The 22,675-nt window shown below is 39.3% G+C and overlaps 1 protein-coding gene across 6 annotated transcripts in view; it reads right to left on the bottom strand.

The window, feature by feature from the left end:
- The window catches only part of col5a3a (collagen, type V, alpha 3a), a 168,148-nt gene that overhangs the window by 28,659 nt on the left and 116,814 nt on the right, over positions 1 to 22,675 (bottom strand). For 5 of the 6 annotated variants that reach the window (XM_058050244.1, XM_058050243.1, XM_058050242.1 and 2 more), the window contains 19 exons: positions 18,570 to 18,692; positions 16,245 to 16,610; positions 14,942 to 15,046; positions 14,678 to 14,794; positions 14,536 to 14,589; positions 14,397 to 14,438; positions 13,180 to 13,242; positions 12,744 to 12,818; positions 12,532 to 12,615; positions 10,402 to 10,458; positions 10,275 to 10,328; positions 10,097 to 10,150; positions 9,966 to 10,019; positions 8,479 to 8,532; positions 6,491 to 6,544; positions 5,948 to 5,992; positions 1,688 to 1,741; positions 1,572 to 1,616; positions 1,398 to 1,451 (listed from right to left, as the gene is read on the bottom strand). In XM_058050244.1, coding sequence (XP_057906227.1) covers positions 1,398 to 1,451; positions 1,572 to 1,616; positions 1,688 to 1,741; positions 5,948 to 5,992; positions 6,491 to 6,544; positions 8,479 to 8,532; positions 9,966 to 10,019; positions 10,097 to 10,150; positions 10,275 to 10,328; positions 10,402 to 10,458; positions 12,532 to 12,615; positions 12,744 to 12,818; positions 13,180 to 13,242; positions 14,397 to 14,438; positions 14,536 to 14,589; positions 14,678 to 14,794; positions 14,942 to 15,046; positions 16,245 to 16,610; positions 18,570 to 18,692 — 1,554 coding nt within the window. The remainder of the gene's footprint in view (positions 1 to 1,397; positions 1,452 to 1,571; positions 1,617 to 1,687; positions 1,742 to 5,947; positions 5,993 to 6,490; positions 6,545 to 8,478; positions 8,533 to 9,965; positions 10,020 to 10,096; positions 10,151 to 10,274; positions 10,329 to 10,401; positions 10,459 to 12,531; positions 12,616 to 12,743; positions 12,819 to 13,179; positions 13,243 to 14,396; positions 14,439 to 14,535; positions 14,590 to 14,677; positions 14,795 to 14,941; positions 15,047 to 16,244; positions 16,611 to 18,569; positions 18,693 to 22,675) is intronic. The other variant, XM_058050246.1, reaches the window with a different exon arrangement.

The raw sequence follows: 22,675 nt of genomic DNA, 5'->3' as shown, positions 1-22,675 counted from the left end.
ACAAAAGCGTCAATTGGGTACGCGTCAAGTCAAGTCACAAGACCACCAAGGCTAGGTTGATAGTGTTGATGTGTACTGTAAATGTTTGTTTGCAGTGCAAAGTACTCTATGTGAGAATGCTTAATAATAATTGAAATAAAAAGTTACAAAAAAATATATAGGGTGAGTGGTAAGTGCAGAATAGGGTTGGGCATTGTTTCCATTTCAACAATTCCAGGTTCCGATTCCTTATTCCGATTCCAGTTCTTAACAGTTCTCGGTTCTAATGCTTGAAAAGCGTCCTAAATGTTTTCATGGTTTAAATAAGCATCCTAACCATCGTTCTTTTTGGATGAAATATATGAATTGTTTCATGATATGAACTTTTTTACACATATCGGTTGGTCTCGGTTTCGAAAAATTAGAGTCGGACATATCGGTTTTCATCCAAACAGCCAAAATTGGACATATACTGTATATTTATATATACATATTAAAAATTAGGGCTGCACGGAGGACGAGTGGTAGGCGACCCAAGTTCAATGCATGTTCTCGCCGTGCATGCGTGGGTTTTCTCCGGGTACTACGGTTTCCTCCCACATTCCAAAAACATGCTAGGTTAATTGGCGACTCCAAATTGTCCATAGGTATGAATGTGAGTGTGAATGTTTGTCTATATGTGCCCTGTGATTGGCTGGCGACCAGTCCACGGTGTACCCCGCCTCTTGGCCAAAATCAGCTGGGATAGGCTCCAGCATACCCCCACGACCCTGTTGAGGATAAGCGGCATAGAAAATAGATGGATGTTTCTCATAATATTATGAATAAAAAAAATATTCTTACTCAGCATATATCTATGCTACTAAAATAATATTTTTCCTCAAAATATTGCAAGGTTATTCTCATAAAATTGCAACTTTTTTTCTCTTAATATTCTCGTAAAATTACAGCAGCCAGCTGTTTTTTGTGATTTAAAAAAAAATCATAATTATTTATTTCCATAATATTTTTGATTTTTTTGTTGACTTGTTTTATGTGGCTTTATGATAAGGCTATTCATTGCCATTTCAACTATGCGTTACTAAAATGGCAATATTTTTCCCCATAACATTGTAGTATTATTTTCATGAAATTAATTTTTTTTCTCATGGGAATACAACTTTTTTCTTTCATTATTTTGACTTTTTATCTTATAAAATTAATGCTGTTTTTTCCTTTCTTTTTAAAAAAATACTTGTTGTATGTTATTTTTAGAATTTTAGAATGTGCCACACTTTTTACACCCCTGGTATACCACAAAATGGACCACTACAATGACAGCTGGGATAGGCTCCAGCACCCCTTGTGAGGATAAGCGGTAGAAAATGAATGAATGAGTATTACAAGATGTAATTTTATATTTCACACAGAGCTGGTACCTGTGGTCCCGGATTTCCCTGTTGTCCCGGAGGTCCCAGTTCTCCTGGTGGACCCTATCAGCAAGCAACATCATTTCCATTAACAGTATCTGTAACTCTTTCAGTACTCAATATTGCGTTATCTCTGTTATGCTAATGCTAAACATTAAAAATGTAATGATGAAGAAAACTCACCAGGTTCCCCTTTGACCCTTGGACTCCATCCACTCCACTGATTCCCTGACAAGACAGATAAAAGGTGGAATTAGAATGTTCATATTGATCTTGTAATCCAGGCCATGTGGACTTACCGGTTGGCCAGGTGGTCCTGGGGGCCCTCTCGGGCCGACAAGACCCCGAGGACCCTGTAGACAAAACACAAAACTGTATTATCATGCGTGATTATGATGTAGGAGTGGAATACTACATTGTAGATTATGACTAGGAGGGGGACTAAACATTTATGCTGACGTGTGTGTTTGTGTGGTGTATTTGGCAGGGGGGGTAAAAAAAATAAAAAAATAAATGAACAAAAATCACCCCCCCACATCCTCTTTGTAGGCTGGCCAAGCCACCTGTTCCAAAGCCACATCTGTGATCTCCTGGGAAGTGATTGATATGGAAATAGAATCATTCCAGCCATGATTTTTATCTCTTCCTTTCTCCTCTCACACTATCAGTGCAAACCCAATTTCTGCCTCCCATTTGTCTCTCGCTCTCCTCTTTTTTTTCCCACCTGACTCTTTTAAACAGCCCGGTCTCTTTTTGTCTCTTTTAGGGTGCGTTCATGTTGTCAAGTATGCTCTGCTAGTATGGATGGAATCATCCATACCTGGGGAACCTGGGGTAACCCACCCTCTGGAACTCTTTGCCCCATTCGCTCCATGTTTGACCTGACCTTCCCAGTTTCAAAAAACAACTAAAACCCTACCTCTTTAAATCTGTTTTTAAAGTCTAACTTTTTATACCTGATGCTGTGCCCCGCTTTTACCCATGTTTTAGCTGTATATAAACTAATTCATGTTGTATTTTAATGTCTTAATGTCTTTAATCTTTTACTCTGTTTACTTGCTTTTATTCAACTACATTTTTTCTGTAAAGCGTCTTTGAGTATTTTGAAAAGCGCTATACCAATAAAATGTATTATTACAAGCAGTTGGTGTTTGCAAAATACAAGGATGAAGAGTCTTGAACCAGTCATGATGTGCTATACATATCACTATATTGACACTTACTATGGTACCCATTATGTCATTGGATGGTCATCACCTGGTAGTAGAGTCAAGTCAAGTCAAGTAATTTAAAGTAGAGTTATTTAAAATAAAACAAAATAGAATGAAAGAAAATAATTAAAAATAAAATAAAGTAATGTAAAATAAAATAAAGTAATTTAAAATAAAATAATGTAAAAAAAAAACCTAAACTTAAATTATCTTAGAAAGGCAGGAAGTGAACAAATATAACAGTTACTGATTGTAAAAGTACCAGATGGAGGGGTAGGATTTAATAAGCTTTGCTTCTTCCTACTCCTTTTGGACATGTGGAACTGTGAACTGATTATGGGATGCATTCAATTGTAATCTGATGCATGTTCAAATGAATTAAAACCATTACCATTACCATTATTATTATCCAAACTCTGCTGTGCATCAAACAAGTGCACAAAACTGGTGGTTTGTTTTACTTGAGTTCAAATGTGAATGTTATGTATCTATTTATTCACCACATTATTATTATTATTATTTATTCTACGGGAGCCAGGCAACAACATTTCGCTGGCAATTTCACTGCTGTGTTATTGTGCAATGACAATAAAGAAAGTCTATGTCTATGTCTAGATGAACCAAAGACAGAGCGGTGTTAAACAGCACTAGCCAATGAATTACGTCATACTGTAATACAATATGTCACATTAAAGTCCTTCATTTATGGCCATGTTCATTGGAACAATGACCAATGAAAATACCGGTGTAAACATTAAGTGAACCACTCCAAGCAAATCTTTTTTTTTAAATGTTTGGTCCACAGCCTAACACACTCTGTGAGCAAGCATGTCTTATGGCATTTTATTCCCCTCCTTCCTTCCTGAGTAGGGTGATACATTTGGAGGGACAGCAGCCTGCTGAGCCCAAAGCTCCTATTGGGAGGAAGATAGAGTGTTAGTCGATAGGCTGGTGTGCTATGCTGCAGAGATGCACCAGAGAAATGACAGGCTCACCAACCGTGCTCTTAAAAGATCTCACTCGCCCGTGTCCGTCGCTACAAGACATTTTGTAGCATTGATAACGTTTGACTATACAATTTTTCATAGACTGCATTCCATTTAGTTTTACATGAATGCATTCACGTTGTATGGAAGCTATGGTGTAGTTATTAGGACTGAATTCCATGGTTGTGGCTTTTTTTGTTGCTTTGTAGGCTGTACATAACAGTCATTAACTTTTATGGTATTTGTTTAATTATGTTCTGGCCATAATCCATCCGCCCATATACACTATAATCCTTTATTATGAGGTACTAAAGAAAATCATCACAAGCAGCTAATTCAAAAAATAGGTAAAATATAAACATACTACACTACTACAATATTTCAACATATATACATACATAAAATACATATAGAACAATTTTAATAGGTGTTCAATGTAATTTAATTTGAATCCATCTGCCCATATACACTATAATCCTTTATTATGAGGTACTAAAGAAAATCATCACAAGCAGATGATTAAAAAAATAAGTAAAATATAAACATACTACATTACTACTACAATATTTCAACATATATACATACATAAACTATATATAGAACAATTTTAATAGGTGTTCAATGTAATTTAATTTGAATACATCCGCCCATATACAATATAATCCTTTATTATGAGGTACTAAAGAAAATCATCACAAGCAGCTGATTCAAAAAAAATAAGTAAAATATAAACATACTACACTACTACTACAATATTTCAACATATATACGTACATACACAAAATATATATAGAACAATTTTAATAGGTGTTCAATGTAATTTAATTTGAATACATCCGCCCATATACACTATAATCCTTTATTATGAGGTACTAAAGAAAATCATCACAAGCAGATGATAAAAAAATAAGTAAAATATAAACATACTACATTACTACTACAATATTTCAACATATATACATACATAAAATATATATAGAACAATTTTAATAGGTGTTCAATGTAATTTAATTTGAATAAACACAGATGGATGGATTCATGCTGAGATATGGAAACTATAATTGAATACAAAGTTTATAAATGTCTTGTTCAAATGAATTCTCATTATTGGAAAGAATTATGCTATTATGCTCATATTGAGTTGTGGACTCCTATAGAGCAGGTACACACAATAACCCTCACAGGATTCCGGATTCTGCACCTCTTTCTGCAGCATTTCCATAGATTGTCTGCTTCCCACCCAAACGGTCTGTTTAATTTATTCCACCCACGCCTCGCTTTCAGGTACGCCCACTCCGCTGTGAAGTATTTCCAACATTCACAAGCCCATCTTACTATATTTTTAAATTAGAAAAAAAAATTACAATGTGTAATTTATTGTTGATGTAGGGACTTATTACATTTACCACATTTATCACCTCATTTGATTCAGTGTTACCTTCCATGATTCATTCCGATCATCAAAATCCACACATTAAGGATAATCCATAATGCCGCCTACAGAGAACATACTAACTCCTTATTTCTAAAATCAGAAATACTAAAACTTGCTGATATAGTTCATCTTCAAACAGCTAAAATAATGCATAAGGCTAAAAATAACCAATTACCTAAAAATGTCATCCAATACTTCTCTACAAGAGAGGAGAAATATGATCTCAGGGAAGAACTCCATTTGAAACACTTCTATGCTAGGACTACGTTAAAAAGCCATAGCATTTCAGTATGTGGAATCAAACTATGGAATGGATTGAGTAAGACCCTCAAACAATGCACAACGATGAGCCAATTCAAGAAACAATACAAGCAGTTGATGTTTGCTAAATACAAGGATGAAGAGTCTTGAACCAGTCATGATGTGCTATACATATCACTATATTGACACTTACTATGGTACACATTATGTCATTGGATGGTCATATCACCTCATACTTCAGTATGTGACAAAAATTAAATTAAATTAAATTAAATTAAATGTCCTGTTAATTTCCTGCATTTAATTTAATTTAAATGAAATGAATTTAAATTAAATTAAATTAAATAAATTTAAATTAAATTAAATGAATTTAAATTAAATTAAATGAATTTAAATTAAATCAAATTTAAATTAAATCAAATTTAAATTAAATTAAAAAACTTAAATTATCTTAGAAATGCAGGAAGTGAACAAATGTAACAGTTACTGATTGTAAAAGTACCAGATGGAGGGGTAGGATTTAATAAGCTTTGCTTCTTCCTACTCCTTTTGGACATGTGGAACTGTGAACTGATTATGTGATGCATTCAATTGTAATCTGATGCATGTTCAAATGAAATAAAACCATTACCATTACCATATTTAAAAAGAGTGTTTCCTACTCACGGGTTCACCAGGTTGTCCTCTTGGGCCGACAGGTCCATCCGATCCCTGAAGAAATACAGTGAAGGTAATAGATTTTTCAACATGATTCACACGGAGCTAATTGACTAAATCAACCCGTGAATGAATTCACGTCCTCAATGTTATAATGTGTGAAAAAGAGCTCATTTAAATGAGTCAGCCTCTCACTGATAAGACTCTTGTACATCCGTAAGTATCTTAAAGACTAATAGACTGCTCTCTTTGACTTTTACCAACGTCTGCATCAATTGATCTTGAAAGAAGCTCAATCGTGTCTTTTTTTTCTTGGGGGGGCAGCTCACAGTGAATGAACTCCAGTGTGGTAAAATTGGATTTGTTACTTAAATTCCGAGCAGCCTGCTTTTTTGGACTGCAGCTTTTATTCAGCTTGTAGTGTTGATCCATTTATCTGGCTATGAAATCTCTTTTAACCTTGCAAAAGAAAAGAAAAACAAACAAAAGCTGCATGATGTATTTTCTCTCCGGCGGTTGCCTGTAGATTATGAAAAGTAGTCCTGCACTCACCTTTTCTCCTGGCTCTCCGAGAGGCCCGTGTGGACCAGGCTTTCCTCTGTCCCCCTGTGAAAGTAAAAACACATTAGCTTCAATTTATTTAAAGGTCCCCTATTATGCAAAAGTGACTTTTTTTAGAATGTCGGAACAGTAATATGTGTCCCTAGAGCTTAGATGGAGCATATTTGTGAGAAAATCTAATTTAAAAAAAGGCTTCACTACACATCCTCAAATCAATCCTGGTGCCGATCATCCGTCAGTCAGCTGCTGACATGGGTAGATTTTTTTCCATAAGAAATATGCAATATGATATGATGTTTTGAAACCTTATTTAAGAACAGTACATCAAGTTATTGACTTGTGGGTGTATGTGTCACATTCATTCATTCATTCATTCATTGTCTACTGCTTATCGCGGGCGGTGCTGGAGCCTATCCCAGCTGTCTTTGGGTGAGAGGCAGGGTACACCCTGGACTGGTCGCCAGCCAATCACAGGGCACATATAGACAAACAACCATTCACACTCACATTCATACCTATGGACAATTTGGAGTCGCCAATTAACCTAGCATGCATGTTGTTTGAATAATTTTACTTTATTTTAGTTGTATTGTGTGCGAGACTCATTGTTGTACTTTGTATAGAAAATGTTGAAATAGAAGTATTCCTGCTTTGTCCCCCCTCCCCCCAAGTGCACATTCATTCATTCATTCATTTTCTACCGTTTATCCTCACAAGGGTCATGGGTATGCTGGAGCCTATCCTAGCTGTCTTCGGGCGAGAGGCGGGGTACACCTTGGACTGGTTGCCAGCCAATCACAGGACTCATATAGACAAACAACCATTCACACTCACATTCATACCTATGGACAATTTGGAGTCGCTAATTAACCTAGCATGTTTTTGGAATGTGGGAGGAAACCGGAGTACCCGGAGAAAACCCACGCATGCATGGGGAGAACATGCAAACTCCACACAGAGTGAAGAGGGTGGAATCGAACTCAGGTCTTCTAGCTGTGTGGCCTGTACGCTAACCACTCATTCGCCGTGCAGCACATATGTGTCACATATGGATGTTGTTTTCCTGTTTTAAAGCACAGCAACCTTTCCAGTTATTTATTGCAATGCAAGTCATTGGAGTCCAATGAATAGCTTGAAATGGTACAAAGGTAAGTGATCAGGTGCCAGGCTTTTTTTTAAGGTTATCCAAAACTAAAAAATAATGTCCATTTCATAACTGTTTCAAGCACCACAAAACTCTGTTTTGCAGAGTTGGTGAGTTGGTGAGACTAATTCCTTCAGGTGTTCCAAGTTCTGGAGTGTGTGCATAAGAAGAGTGTTGCAAACACACAGTGGTACTACACCCACCCACCCACCCATGATTACTGGAGAATGTAATTTATTGCTATCAAAATAGCAAGAAAAAAGTGAATTAACTATATGTGCCCTGTGATTGGCTGGCCACCAGTCCAGGGTGTACCCCGCCTCTCGCCCAAAGACAGCTGGGATAGGCTCCAGCACCACCGCGACCCTCGTGAAGATAAGCAGTAGACAATGAATGAATGAATGAATGAACAATGGAAGAGAGACAGACCATCTTAACATTTAAAAATTTTTCCCTCGAGAGTGTTCTAAAACTTTTGACCGGTAGTGTGTGTGTGTGTGTTGATCTAATATGTAAATAAATTGATGAACTGATGCATAATAATGCAAAACCAAGTCTAAACTGTCTAAATTCCAGCATTAAAGCAACACATTTCCAATACACTATTGTGGCACCTCTGAGGATTATTTCATAACGGTGAATATTAGTATAATACGAGACCTTTTAAACCTACTCCAATGAGAATAGTGCTTTGAACAGATGCTAACCCTGTTGTACACAATTATCACACAATCACAGAGATGATGCAAATATGCAAATGGACATCTGCCGTGTATGATGGATGAGGCATTCAAGCGTGGAGGTGTCACTTTGTGCAAAAATGGATAAAACTCACTTTATGTCCTTTGTTCCCTGGCAGTCCTGGCAGGCCGTCGAAACCTCGGTCACCCTGTGAGGTAACAAAGAATGTGCACTTGGAGATGGGTCAACATTTGCACAAAGTAATCAGTCAGCTGTTGGGCTGGACCCCTCTTCGTTCCACCTGAATCTTAATGATTCTTTGTAGCAAGACATTGCGGAAACTTGGAACTTGGACAGTTTGGGGAAGTCACTTTCTGTTCCCTTTTGTGACCCTAAATGTCATCCAATACTTCCAATACTAGAGGAGAAATATGATCTCAGGGAAGAACTACATTTGAAACACTTATATGCTAGGACTACGTTAAAAAGCCATAGCATTTCAGTAAGTGGAATCAAACTATGGAATGGATTGAGTAAGACCCTCAAACAATGCACAACGATGAGCCAATTCAAGAAACAATACAAGCAGTTGATGTTTGCTAAATACAAGGATGAAGAGTCTTGAACCAGTCATGATGTGCTATACATATCACTATATTGACACTTACTATGGTACCCATTATGTCATTGGATGGTCATATCACCTCGTATCTTGGTACGTGACAAAATAAAATAAAATAAAATCTTAGAAATGCAGGAAGTGAACAAATGTAACAGTTACTGATTGGACATGTGGAACTGTGAACTGATTATGTGATGCTTTCAATTGTAATCTGATGCATGTTCAAATGAAATAAAACCATCACCATTACCAGTTAACATAGTGTGTTTTTGGAATGTGGGAGGAAACCGGAGTGCAAATAAAAAAAAAAAAAGAATAGTAGTAAAAATAAAAATAAAATTAAAAAAATTAAAAAAATTGAAAAATGAAACAACCCCCACCCCCAAAAAACCCCCACATAAACTATATTATGAAAGCAGGAAGTGAACAAATGTAACAGTTACTGATTGTAAAAGTACCAGATGGAGGGGTTGGATTTAATAAGCTTTGCTTCTTCCTACTCCTTTTGGACATGTGGAACTGTGAACTGATTATGTGATGCATTCAATTGTAATCTGATGCATGTTCAAATGAAATAAAACCATTACCATTATCCTCGTGAAGCATCTTTGAGATGAACTCAAGTACAACAGTGACTTCCCGATTGGATAATATTTCACACAAAATTGTCTTCTGATTAGAAGCGTTTGCTGCTTTTGTACCAAAATAGGACTGGTGAGTATTAGTGACGTGTTGATTACAAATTAAATGGCTCTTTGAAGTGATCAATCCATTTCTGTTGAAACCGCACTTGTGTGTGATGCCAGATGGTCGATACTAAACAGAACAGGAAGAGAGCAAAACGTGACACGCGCAACCAAGCTGAAAAGGTGAAGAAGTTCAGCAGCGAGGAACCAAAAACCGTTCCCCTTAAAAAAGCCGAACTTCCATCATCTGTAAGTGTCAGATAGCTTGATCAGAGTAACCAATTACAATATGTTGGACCCTTGAGTTTGCTGTAAGAATCATAAATACCTCACCTTGACGCCTGTTTCACCTGGAGCTCCACGTCCACCATCTGTTCCAGCACGCCCCTATAACAAGAATCAAACAATTGCGGTGTATCAATGAGTACACCAGAGCAAAGCAGGCTTTTGATCAAGACTAGTACCCTTTTTCCTGGCTTTCCATTACTCCCTTGAGGTCCTGGCAACCCTTGAGGTCCCTGTATTAAGTAGACAAACAAGACAAATGAAGCAAAAAAAGCAATAGGATGAAGGGAAATCAATATGGTGACAATGATAGAGAGTGGCACATGGAAGCTAGCAGATAAACATGTCTGTTCTTACCAGAGGGCCCGGGTCCCCTATGTCTCCTTTGTGGCCGACTAGGCCTGGAACACCCTGAGAAATAAATGTTATTGGTGGCAGTAATTCTTTTTAAAATCGGTCAAGGTCAGATAAAGATGTGGCTTACCAGCGGACCCGGTCGCCCTGCAAGACCCGCCGGACCGGGAGGTCCCTTCATTGACAGCTGGAAGAAAAGTACTATGAGTGCACTGAAACTTAAGGAGAACACATGTACTCCATTGGAGCAATTCTGTCATACACAGGATCTTTGACTAGAGCAGGGGTCGGCAACCTTTACTATGAAAGGAGCCATTTTTCCCCCCTTGCCCACGATGGAGCCGCAAAACAGAAGGTCTTTTAAACTAGTCAACTAGTAGGGTTATCATAGTATCATCTTGGTTTTGGCAATCAAATTTGGAGGGAACTTTGGGGTATCAAAGTAGTTCAGATAAGAAAATACCAGTTGATGGAGTACTCTTGCTAGTATTGGAGATAAAGTTACATAAATGTATGTGTCAATTACTGTAAACTTACCTGATTTGTTTACTCTGTATCTGTAGCCAAATTAATCTGTAATTATTTTTTTAGAAATGTCAAATAGTGCTGGGAAAGTATTAGTTCTTCCCCCCATGTTCACTTGTGTGAGAGAGAATTGAATACCTCATCCAATCACCAGTTAGAACTCAGTCAGGATGCATTCATGGTCTCATACAAAGATGGATTTTTTAAAAACTCATTACAAAAATGTGCATTTTCCCCACTCAGGTGTTAAAAAAAACAGGTTAGCATTGTAAAGGGAGCCACAACAAAGAGGCTGAAGAGCCATGGGTTGCTGACCCCTAGACTAGAGTATATAAACCAGGGGTCTCAAACACGCGGCCCGCGGGCCAAATGTGGCCGCAGGACACTAGTTTGAGGCCCCAGCCTTGATATGAAAGTTCAATGTTAGTGTGGCCCGCGCAAGTTTGATATGGATGCTGTATGGTATCATGTACCCAGAAAAAATTATTACATTTGATTAATGTTCATGTTAAAGGTTAAATAACTGTTAATAGTTATCCTCCCTATCCGTGTGGAAGTGGTAAGTTTTTGGCTATTTAAGTTTAAAGGAAATAACTTGAAGGCTACCGTTTAGGTGGCTAGCTCTCGCTAGTTTGCGAGTTAGCATGTGTCTCAAGACCCTGCAGTTGCGCAAAATGTTGTAAATAAAAAATGTATAAATGTGACTATAGTCGTGTTTTGTCATGTCTACAGGGCTCTAATAATGCTTTGTTAATTTTAATCTGAAAAAATAATTTGTCTACCCACCAACTATATGTGGTTTCTTAAGTTTTTATTATTTGCCGTTTTATTATTATTATTATTATATTTATTTATTACTGATTGATTTTCTTTATTCTTGATTTGTTTATTTATTTTTCATCTTATTTTGTGCAGAAAAATAAAAATTAAGATATTTGAGAACAGTGGAATGTTTCATCAGAGCTTTTATTGTAGAAAATCGGAACCAAAGCACTGAAAAAGTTTGTATATTTTTCTGTTTTTAATAAATGCGTTTTTTTTGTTGTTTTTTTTTGAAAATCTGATGCAGACCCTAGCTCCAGTGGCCCCCAGTAAATTGAGTTTGAGTGTATAGTATCTTCCCCAAAACAGAGGATTGCTCCTGTCATAAAAAAAGATCTTTAACTAGCAGCTTTGCAGCAAATCACTTCTGCTTCAGAAGACCTGCAACAGGTCCAAAACCAGCAGAACGATCCTGTCATAGTGGATCTTTGTCAAGGAGTAGGGACTTAAAAACAGTAACACATTTCGGTCATACAGCAAATCTTTTGCTAGCGTTTTTGCAGTAGGTCCTTACAAACAGTAGCACCTTCCTGCCATATAGAAGAACGTTAACTCGCGTTTTTGCAAACAGCATTACATTCCTGACACATCGAGGATCTTAGACATGTATTTTTTTAGTAGGTCCTTAAAAACAGGATAATATTCCTGTTGTGTAGAGGATCTTTGACTACTGTTTTTGCAATAAGCCCTTAAAAACAGTAGCACATTTTTGTCGGCATGCCTGCAGAAAATCTAGAATGATCATTTTTGCAGTAAATCCTTATAAACAGGAGAAAACTCCATGTAGAGGATTTTACTTGTCAACCCTCCCGTTTTCCCTGAGGAAACTCAGGTAATCTCCAATATACAAATGTTGTACAGGATCCCGGGAACAATGTATTGGAATAACCATGTTCTAGATTTAGAGAGGCACCTGTGCTTGTTGCAAGATGGCTTGTGCTTGTGCCTCCTGGGGGGACACCACGGGTCCCTTTTGGGAATCACCTCCATACTGGAACTGAAAGCAAGAATAAAGGTTGTTAAGTGAATGCAGCTCGGTTAAACAGCACCCCCTTGTGGTCACAGTGGTGAATCTATGTCATGTACTGTATGTTGGTGTGTGTATATGACCGAGTAAGGTCTTACTGGTAGCATCAGCAAGGTTCCTGGTGGACCTGGGACTCCGTCAGCACCGGCAAGACCAGGACGTCCTACGGGACCCTAAAAATACATGAAAAAGACAAGCATTATGTATTTTCACGTTTTTAACCGTCAACGGTCTGTGCTTTTTGAATCTATTAGATGAAGGGATTCATTTGGAGTGTTTGCACTGTGATTTAATTAAAAGATTATTGACATCTTCTGATATGATCTCAGGAAGTGATCTTAGTTGTGGCCACGCGTATTCCCTTTGCAAGTGCAGACAGCAAAAAAAAAAAAAAAAAAGAGGTCAAGTGTGTGTGTCAACATGAGTCCCTTCACTCCAGCCAATTGAACTCTGGTGAACTGGACCGTTGTAATCCTCACGGAAGTATTTTAATCTGAGGTCAGAGATGAGTCCGCAGCCAAATGCTCCACTAACCATTTCACCAGGATCTCCCATGGGCCCCAGGGGGCCGATTGGTCCAGCTGGACCAGGAAGTCCCTGAAAAGAAGTAGCACACAGTATCAGTCAGGCTTGATTAAAAAATATATTTTCTATAGTTATCTTTGATACTCAAAATATAATTAGCATATTTTCTCAACTAATAGTAATCGCCGGGTGCATTGATGTGGCATTAAAGTTTATAGTAGACTTATATTATGAGTATGTACTGCTGTTTGAATATAAAAGTATATTGGGTATATATTATATTAAATATAAAGTATATTGTTTGAATTTAGGATCATAGTATATTTGTGAATGCATAAATAACTAAGTATAAATAACAAATATCTAATATATAGACCCTAATAAATGTCTAGTACTCTCTCAAGTTGAGTAAATAAGCACCTCCAGCCACTCTAATGCAGCCATTCAACATTTTCTATGCCGCTTAATCCTCATTAGCGTCATGGGGGTTGCCAGCCAATCGCAGGACACATACAGACTAACAATCCTTCACAGAGTTTGCACCATCTGGCGACTCCAAATTGTCCATAGGTATGAATGTGAGTGTGAATGGTTGTTTGTCTATATGTGCCCTGTGATTGGCTGGCCACCAGTCCAGGCTGTAACCCGCCTCTCAGACAAAATCAGCTGGGATAGGCTCCAGCATACCCCTGCGACCCTGATGAGGATGTTTCTCATAATATTATGAATAAAAAATAAAATACAATTCTTACTCAGCATATAACTGTGCTACTAAAATAATATTTTTCCTCGAAATATTGCAAGGTTATTCTCATAAAATTGCAATTTTTTTTCTTAATATTCTCATAAAATTACAGCAGCCAGCTGTTACTTTTTGTGAATTTTTTAAATCATAATTATTTATTTCCATAATATTTTTATTTTATTGTTGACTTGTTTTATGTGGCTTTATAAGACTATTCATTGCCATTTCATCTATGTGTTGCTAAAATTTTTCCCCATAACATTGTGATGTTATTTTCATAAAATTACAGTTTTTCTCTTGAGATTAAAGCTTTTTTCTTTCATTATTTTGTCTTTTTATTTTATAAAATTAATAATTACATTTTTCCTTTTTTTAAAAAATACTTGTTATAATACTATGTTATTTTTAGAATGTGCCACACTTTTTACACGCCTGATATACCATAAAATGGACCACTACAATGTCACCAAATGATCAAGACCTCTGGTCCTGGTGGGCCTGGTGGTCCTTCCACTAGTGTACCCTGTGAACAATGGCAGATAAAAAAAAAAAAAAAGAATCTCAGCTCATTTGCTATGATGCTCCTGCTTAATATTCATGCAATGCTTCCAGTGGCTTACCGGCTCAAATATAGCTGGCTCGCCCTTCTGTCCTTTCTCAGTGGGGAGCCTTGCCTGAGGAAGGGGAAACATACGAATACAAATCACTTGACACTGACCTCTCCACTTAAAAAAAAAAAAAAAAATCTGACTCCAGACTCACCTTTCCGTCCCACGTCTCCTCTCGTTCCCGCTCGGCAAAGTCGTAGCCTCCTTCCTCGTATAATTCATACTCGTCGTACTCGAACTTGGTGTTGTTGTAGTCGTCATGTTCGAGTACCTGGAAGAATTTAAATAATCGTAATAAAGATACTTGGTAAGAAAACAATATGCATATGCATTGGGTATATAGATTTAACAGTTTTTAAACAAAAACATGAAAAACCCAAAATAATCAGGTCAATTATGCATTTATATTCACACCAACCTCAGATTCTGTAATATTTGTCCCCGCTGTTACTATGGAAACAGCAAGATCGTTGTAAAGGTCATCACCGTACTCCACCTCTGGGCTCTTCACCGACTTCTCCTCCTGCAGGGCCAACACAATAAGCACTCCTCATTAGCCTGCACCGCTTTCAAGTCAGGCAACATTTGAACTGAAATGTTAGCGCAGCAGGTGGATCATCTACAGTAGGAATGCGTTGACAGGCTCATGTTAGCGTAGGAACTGTGTCAGTTCAATGGCTGCATGGCAACTACAAGAGCTACGGGAAGAGCCGGGAATATTAGTATAATGCACAAAAATGGTGAATGTAAAAGCAAAAGGTGAAAGGTTGATTATATCTTAAGAAAGATGCTATACAAATCAAATTAAACAATAAAAAAAACGTGTAAAGGCAGCAAAGTGCATATGCTGTACATTAATGATGGACATTTGACAACATTTCATTTAGAGTCTGATCGTTCTAAACTCCTGTTTCAATATCAGTGTTGCATTTCGATATGTAGCTTAACTTCCCATTAGGATGGAAAATTACATTCATTTGAAAAAAACTATGAAGAATTAGTCAAAACATGCATCCCTACTGTGTTGCTTATTTTTCAAGCAAATAACCACATTGTGTTGCTATTATTAAACCCCATAATAATTGGGGCTCGAAGGAACACATTAGTACACTTAGTATACAGTACACAATTTAGTATACAGCTTTAGGCGACTGACAAGTCTGTAAAATTTGAGCAAGATTGGATGAAAAACATGGCCGCCATTAAACAAAACAACAGTAGTGGTTACCACTCAGTTCTTCATTAGAGTTAAGTAGGTTTATTCCTCATTAACTACTGTAATTTTGTCTACTTTATTGTAAAATGTTACCCAGAATTCATATATGCTTGCATGTCATCCAAAACATATTTAGCACAACATATAGAGAGGGCTACTAATGTCATTTACAGTCAAAAAATAAGACATTATCAGTTGTTGAAACTGACTCAACAGCACCTCTGCTGGTCACAGCCTAGTAGTGCACTCTATTTTGCCCCTTTGGCTTCAAAACATGCAATTAAAACATGCAAATCCTAGCTCATATCATGCATATGACCTTTTATGGTATGTATTGTTATGCATGGTACTGCATGTTCTACAGAAAGATAAATATAAACAAGCTTTATTAATATTGAAGGTGCATTCTCCATGCGTCCATTGGAGCGACTGAGGAAGTGAAACATAATCTTTTGGGTTTGCAGTGATGGGTTAGCGCCTAAAAACAGTGGTTAAGCTCGTCTACCTCGACAGAAACCTCCATGGTGCTTGGTGAGGGGGCTTCAGTTGAGGGGTCATGAGGAGGCATCTCCATGAAGGTCTCATCCTCGTAGGCTTTTGTAGGAGTGACAGCTCCTAGGGTCCTTTGTACGTCCAAAAATGGTTCCTGGGACTGAAACTCGGGCAGCATTGTGGACACTCTAATGAAGCTGTCCTCCAAAAGTCCATCCTCTTGGTGGTTTTTCTTCCTGGATCCCTTCATGCCTTTTCTCTTGCCCTTGCCCTTGCCTTTGCCCTTGCGTTTGCCTTTACCCTTAGAGCCCCTGTCACCTTTCCTTTTGTGCTTTTTGCCCTTCCTGTTCTTTTTGGCTGGTTCTTCGGTCTGGTCACTCTGCATCAAAGCATTGAAACCAAAGGGAGTTCTTTTCATGAAAGAGGTAAAAATGGAGGACAGAGGAAGACACTGTTGTTGTTGCAAAGGAAGAGGGCCATCAACTAATTTATGTATCACGTTTCTTATTAGTAATCAAATGTAGGTTGCAGCACATATTACATTTATGCCATCTACAGTATGATTCCACTTGAGACTTTTTAAATGTACCCCATCCGCCCTCTGTTTTTTTGGATGAAAGCATAATTACAGTGCAATTTTCTATGTAGTGATCAAATGGGGAAAAATACAATTATAGAACTGTACTGTATATGACATTGATTCTCAAGCTGTGGTACAAGTACCACTGTTGGTACGCAGGCACCATCTAGTGGTATGCCAGGGCACAACATACACAAATGTACTAAACAAAGATTCATTCATTCATTTTCTACTGCTTATCCTCACAAAGGTTGCGGGGGTGCTGGAGCCTATCCCAGCTGTCTTCAGGCGAGAGGCAGGGTACACGCTGGACTGGTGGCCAGTCAATCACAGGGCACATATAGACAAACAACCATTCACACTCACATTCATACCTATGGACAATTTGGAGTCGCTAATTAACCTAGCATGTTTTTGGAATGTGGGAGGAAACTAAATTGGAATTAAAATTGTTTTTTATTTTGCAGAATTAATGTTTAACTCCATCATATCTCACCCCAACACAATAATTTGATTATAAATATAATTTATTTTTAATAAATCTCTAATACGGGCTGCACGGCGGAAGGGTGGTTAGCGCGTGGGCCACACAGCTAGGAGACCCGAGTTCAATTCCACCCTCGGCCGTCTCTTTGTGGAGTTTGCATGTTCTCCCTGTGCATGCATGGGTTTTCTCCGGGTACTCCGGTTTCCTCCCACATTCCAAAAACATGCTAGGTTAATTGGCGACTCCAAATTGTCCATAGGTATGAATGTGAATGTGAATGTGAATGGTTGTTTGTCTATATGTGCCCTGTGATTGGCTGGCTGGCGACCAGTCCAGGGTGTACCCAGCCTCTCGCCCGAAGACAGCTGGGATAGGCTCCAGCACCCCCGCGACCTTCGTGAGGATAAGCTACAGAAAATGAATGAATGAATGAATGAATATCTCTAATACGGGCTGCACGGCGGTAGAGTGGTTAGCGCTAAGGCCTCACAGCAAGTAGACCCAAGTTCAATTCCAAAGGTTGTTTGTCTATATGTGCCCTGTGATTGGCTGGCGATTAGTCCAGGGTGTACCCTGCCTCTTGCCCGAAGACAGCTGGGATAGGCTCCAGCACCCCTGCGACCCTCGTGAGGATAAGGGGTAGAAAATAGCTATAAATGAACTCATATTAATAATAACGTGAGGAGTGTGATTTACATCGAAACGGGGTCAGTGTGCGTGATGGGATGCAGGCCCGTTGTGGGAGTGTTTTGGAATTCCCAGCTCATCCCCTCTGCTGAAATAGTTCAATAAAAGCCAACTGGATGAATATCAAGAAAAACAGAAGAAAATCCCGCTGATTTCTTCATGCAGACGCACGTGCAAAGTCGTACTGTTTGACTATGCGTGAGAAGTGTGTCACTGGACATCTTGAAGAACTTCTCTGTCAAGATCGGGGGTTGCTTGAGCTCAGCTGTTCTTGTTCGTATCCCTTGACAAAGAAGCATTCAGTTTCAAGGAAATGATCTGCTGCTGGCTGCATTTAGGAAGTCATCAATCATAATATCAGCAGGACTATGTGCTTTATTCAGTTATGTTTCGCCGTTTACAGGACCAAACATGTCCACCTCGGTTAGACGTGATGCTTCTACTTCAAAATATGAATCAAATGTGTGATCTGTAATTTGAAAATACCGCAAAATACTACAAATAACAGTAAAACAAGTATTAAATGTGCTTTGCGTATGTGCACTGTAACTGGGATTTCCTCCCCCATAGATGGCAGTACTGACCCCCTGAAGAAGATCCGGGACCACGTTGTGGGGCACAGCAGAGTTGCAGTCTGGCATGTATTTGACACAGTAGCTGGCAGCCGCCTGGGGGTCCTCGTGAATCAGCAGTTGTTCAATTTCTCCCTGGAATACAGGAAACAGTTCTCAGTATGATGCCGTACGCCAATGCTCGCACGCTACAATAACAATAATAGCTTTATAGGGTACGGTGGTAAGTTCAAATGGAGGTCACATGCCTGGCTAGGAGGCAAAATCATATTATATCAAGACATATATTTAAATGTAATAACATTTAAATTTATATGATGTATCATATGTTGTATTTATAACAAAGAAATCACAAAAAAACATTTTTTGTGGCATAAAGGCATGGCTCCAACCACAATATATTCTGCGCCACACATTGAAAACCCTGATTATATACTTTTATGAATATAATTAGAATTATAGAATAGAAAATGTATCAGTTCACGGTTGCACTCAAAAGGATTCAAGGATTGTTTTTGTTGTGCTGTTATTGTCTCACTTTGTCTTGTCCCCGCACTCCCACCTCAGTTTTAGTTTTTCTTCTTTTCTATCCCCTCCTGCTCCGGTTTGGCAACTCCAAATTTGAATAACAATAAAACATAATAAATAAAGCCAAATAATACGACATATATCAGGATGGGCTGCACGGTGAACAAGTGCTTAGTGCACAGGCCTCACAGCTAGGACACCCGAGTTCAATTCCACCCTCGGTCATATCTGTGTGGAGTTACCATGCTCTTCCCGTGCATGCGTGGGTTTTCTCTGGATACTCCGGTTTCCTCCCACATTCCAAAAACATGCTAGGTTAATTGGCGACTCCAAATTGTCCATAGGTATGAATGTGAGTGTGAGTGGTTGTTTGTCTATATGTGCCCTGTGATTGGCTGGCAACCAGTCCAGGGTGTACCCCGCCTCTCGCCTGAAGACAGCTGGGATAGGCTCCAGCACCCCCGCGACCCTCGTAAGGATAAGCGGTAGAAAATGAATGAATGAATAAAACATAATAAATAAAGCCAAATAATACGACATATATCAGGATGGGCTGCACGGTGGAGAAGTGCTTAGCGCACAGGCCTCACAGCTAGGACACCTGAGTTCAATTCCACCCTCGGCCATCTCTGTGTGGAGTTAGCATGTTCTCCCCGTGCATGCGTGGGTTTTCTCCGGGTACTCCGGTTTCCTCTCACATTCCAAAAACATGCTAGGTTAATTGGCGACTCCAAATTGTCCATAGGTATGAATGTGAGTGTGAATGGTTGTTTGTCTATATGTGCCCTGTGATTGGTTGGCGACCAGTCCAGGTTGTACCCTGCCTCTTGCCCGAAAACAGATGAGGTAGGCTCCAGCACCTCCTGTAACCCTTGTGAGGATAAGTGGTAGAAAATGAATGAATCTCCAGTTAACTACAATGGTGCCCTCAGTCTCCCTTTGGATGAATTGTCTCCTTACTACAAGAAGTTAACACGGGCGACGCTACTTTGTCTACATTTTCTGCAGATCTAAAATAAAGTTAAATTAATTTCAATAGAAAATCTGTTTTGTAATATCAAGAGCCATAAATTATATTTCGTTGGTGTATTGCAAATTGACAAAGTTTGCAACAGTAATTTGACCAACAACAACTGTAATGAATCCCATTAGATTGTGCAGACTGTGTACCTAATCAAGTGTCTTATGAGTGTATCTCCTTCGACGTTTAGGCAGCCATTTGTGATAAATAAAATCAGATTAACTGTCTGATGTTTTGGTCATCGTGGTTCCATTGTAGTGGCTTTTAATTAGGCTTTAGCAGCCAGGGGTATCACCTTATGATGCTCACAACAGGCCTTGTCGGCAGCGTGTGTTCATTCAAATCAATGAGCCGCTTCATGACATGTTTTCTAGAAATGACTGCTGAGGCACTAATTTGCGTGTTAGTACAGTGAGCATGAAGGTTATCCAAATAATGTCTTTTTTCTTCCAGTTTTGGCCCTAAGCCAGCGCCGAGCAAGGGCACTTTATTGCCCTCTTCGTCTCACTGTAGTCGGACTGAGTCGGAGAGAAAGAGAGGCAACAGGGAGTAAATCCAGTCTAATCCAATCTCAATTAGACATCAAAGGCAACACTCTCACATAGAACTTTTCCTATTGTTCCTGCCTTGCAGGGTTTCTCTCCACACTAAAGTGTTGAACCCCTCCCCTCAAAAAAAAAAAAAACGCACTCCATCATTCTCCAATTAAGATACAGCCGCAGCAGCTGCATCACAGCCGAGACTGTAGTTTCTGATTGCACAAAAGCTCCGCAAAGACTTCAACGTGAAAAATAACTAGTTCATCTATTTTTGTGCCTCCGGGTTATTTATTTATTCATTCATTTTCTACCGCTTTTTCCTCACAAGGGTCACGGTGGGGTGCTGGAGCCTATCCCAGCTGTCTTTGGGCGAGAGGCGGGGTACACCCTGGACTGGCACATATAGACAAACAACCATTCACACTCACATTCATACCTATGGACAATTTGGAGTCGCTAATTAACCTAGCATGTTTTTGGAATGTGGGAGGAAACCGGAGTACCCAGGGAGAACATGCAAACTCCACACAGAGATGGCCGAGGGCGGAATTGAACTCGGGTCTCCGAGCTGTGAGGCCTGCGCGCTAACCACTCGACCGCCGTGCCGCCCTCTTGGTTATTTAAAGTAAATCAACTGTACAGGTCAAATTAAAGGCACTATATGTAATAGATGCTTCCCGTGCGACTCTCCATCACATTAACAAAAGATGGCTGACATTCATTTCATCACTAAGTGAAATGAAGTCATTGCTCCCTATTTAGGAGCTAGCTGGAGCCTATCCCCAGCTGTCTTCGGGCGAGAGGCTGGGTACACCCTGGACTGGTGGCCAGCCAATCACAGGACACATATAGACAAACAACCATTCACACTCACATTCATACCTATGGACAATTTGGAGTCTAATTAACCTAGCATGTTTTTTGGAATGTGGGAGGAAACTGGAGTACCCGGAGAAAATCCACAAATGCACGGGGAGAACATGCAAACTCCACACAGAGATGGCCGAGGGTAGAATTGAACCCTGGTCTCCTAGCTGTGAGGTCTGCGCGCTAACCACTCGACCACCGTGCCGCCCTCTTGGTTATTTAAAGTAAATCAACTGTACAGGTCAAATTAAAGGCACTATATGTAATAGATGCTTCCCGTGCGACTCTCCATCACATTAACAAAAGACATCGTGTTTGTGCTAATGATTAAATGCCACATTGAATCAACTCTGCTTCTTCCGACTGCTTTTCGGACATTGTGCAAATGTAAACGTGATGTACTTCGGTGTAACTTTGTTAGGCGTGTTTGAAATACACTCAGCCATTACCATGAGCTAACTAAGGGTACCAAGGGAGCGTAATTGACATACTACTTACATCATTGGCAGCCAATCAAACAATCAGACCTCAACTGATTTAGTCTGCCTCTCTATAATCAACAGCTCAGCTATTTTACTACAAGTGGCTGCAGTCGTAATGTCAACAAGGCCGTAAGTCTATGCCAGAAATATGCTCTATTTCCAGTCCAAATCAAGGCAGACAGGATCAGATTTTCCCAACAAATAAACACTGGCTCTTATCGAAGCAGTCGGTGTGTTAGCGTCACATAAACAAGGCCCCGAGTCGGCCGGGTAAGGGGCGCAACCCAGGATGTGGAGATATTTTTTACGTTTCGAGCAAAGTGTTTTGTTGTTTGAACACTTGTTGGCAATCTGGAAGTAATAAAAGACATTAGAGGCCCAGTGTGGTCCCACTTGGTCCCACACTGCAGAGCTCCCACGCTGGGAGAACTGGGCTGGAACACTGGCCTCCTCCTCCTCCCCCTCCCAGAACCGGGGGCCTGGGAACAGTAGAGCGTGGGTCAGCCTGCTTATAATCTGCGGTCCCCCTGGTACCAGCCTTACTTTTGAAACTAATGACACTAATACGTATAGATACACAGACATAGATACTAATGAACTGGTGAAATTACTGTCTCCATGTGTATAGATCTTTTGTTACCAAACTGCAGTACTACTACCAATGGTGGTACGCAGGATACA

This window comes from Doryrhamphus excisus, chromosome 15 (genome assembly GCF_030265055.1).
Source record: "Doryrhamphus excisus isolate RoL2022-K1 chromosome 15, RoL_Dexc_1.0, whole genome shotgun sequence".
Lineage (NCBI taxonomy): Eukaryota > Metazoa > Chordata > Actinopteri > Syngnathiformes > Syngnathidae > Doryrhamphus > Doryrhamphus excisus.
This window is presented reverse-complemented; position numbering and strand designations above follow the sequence as displayed.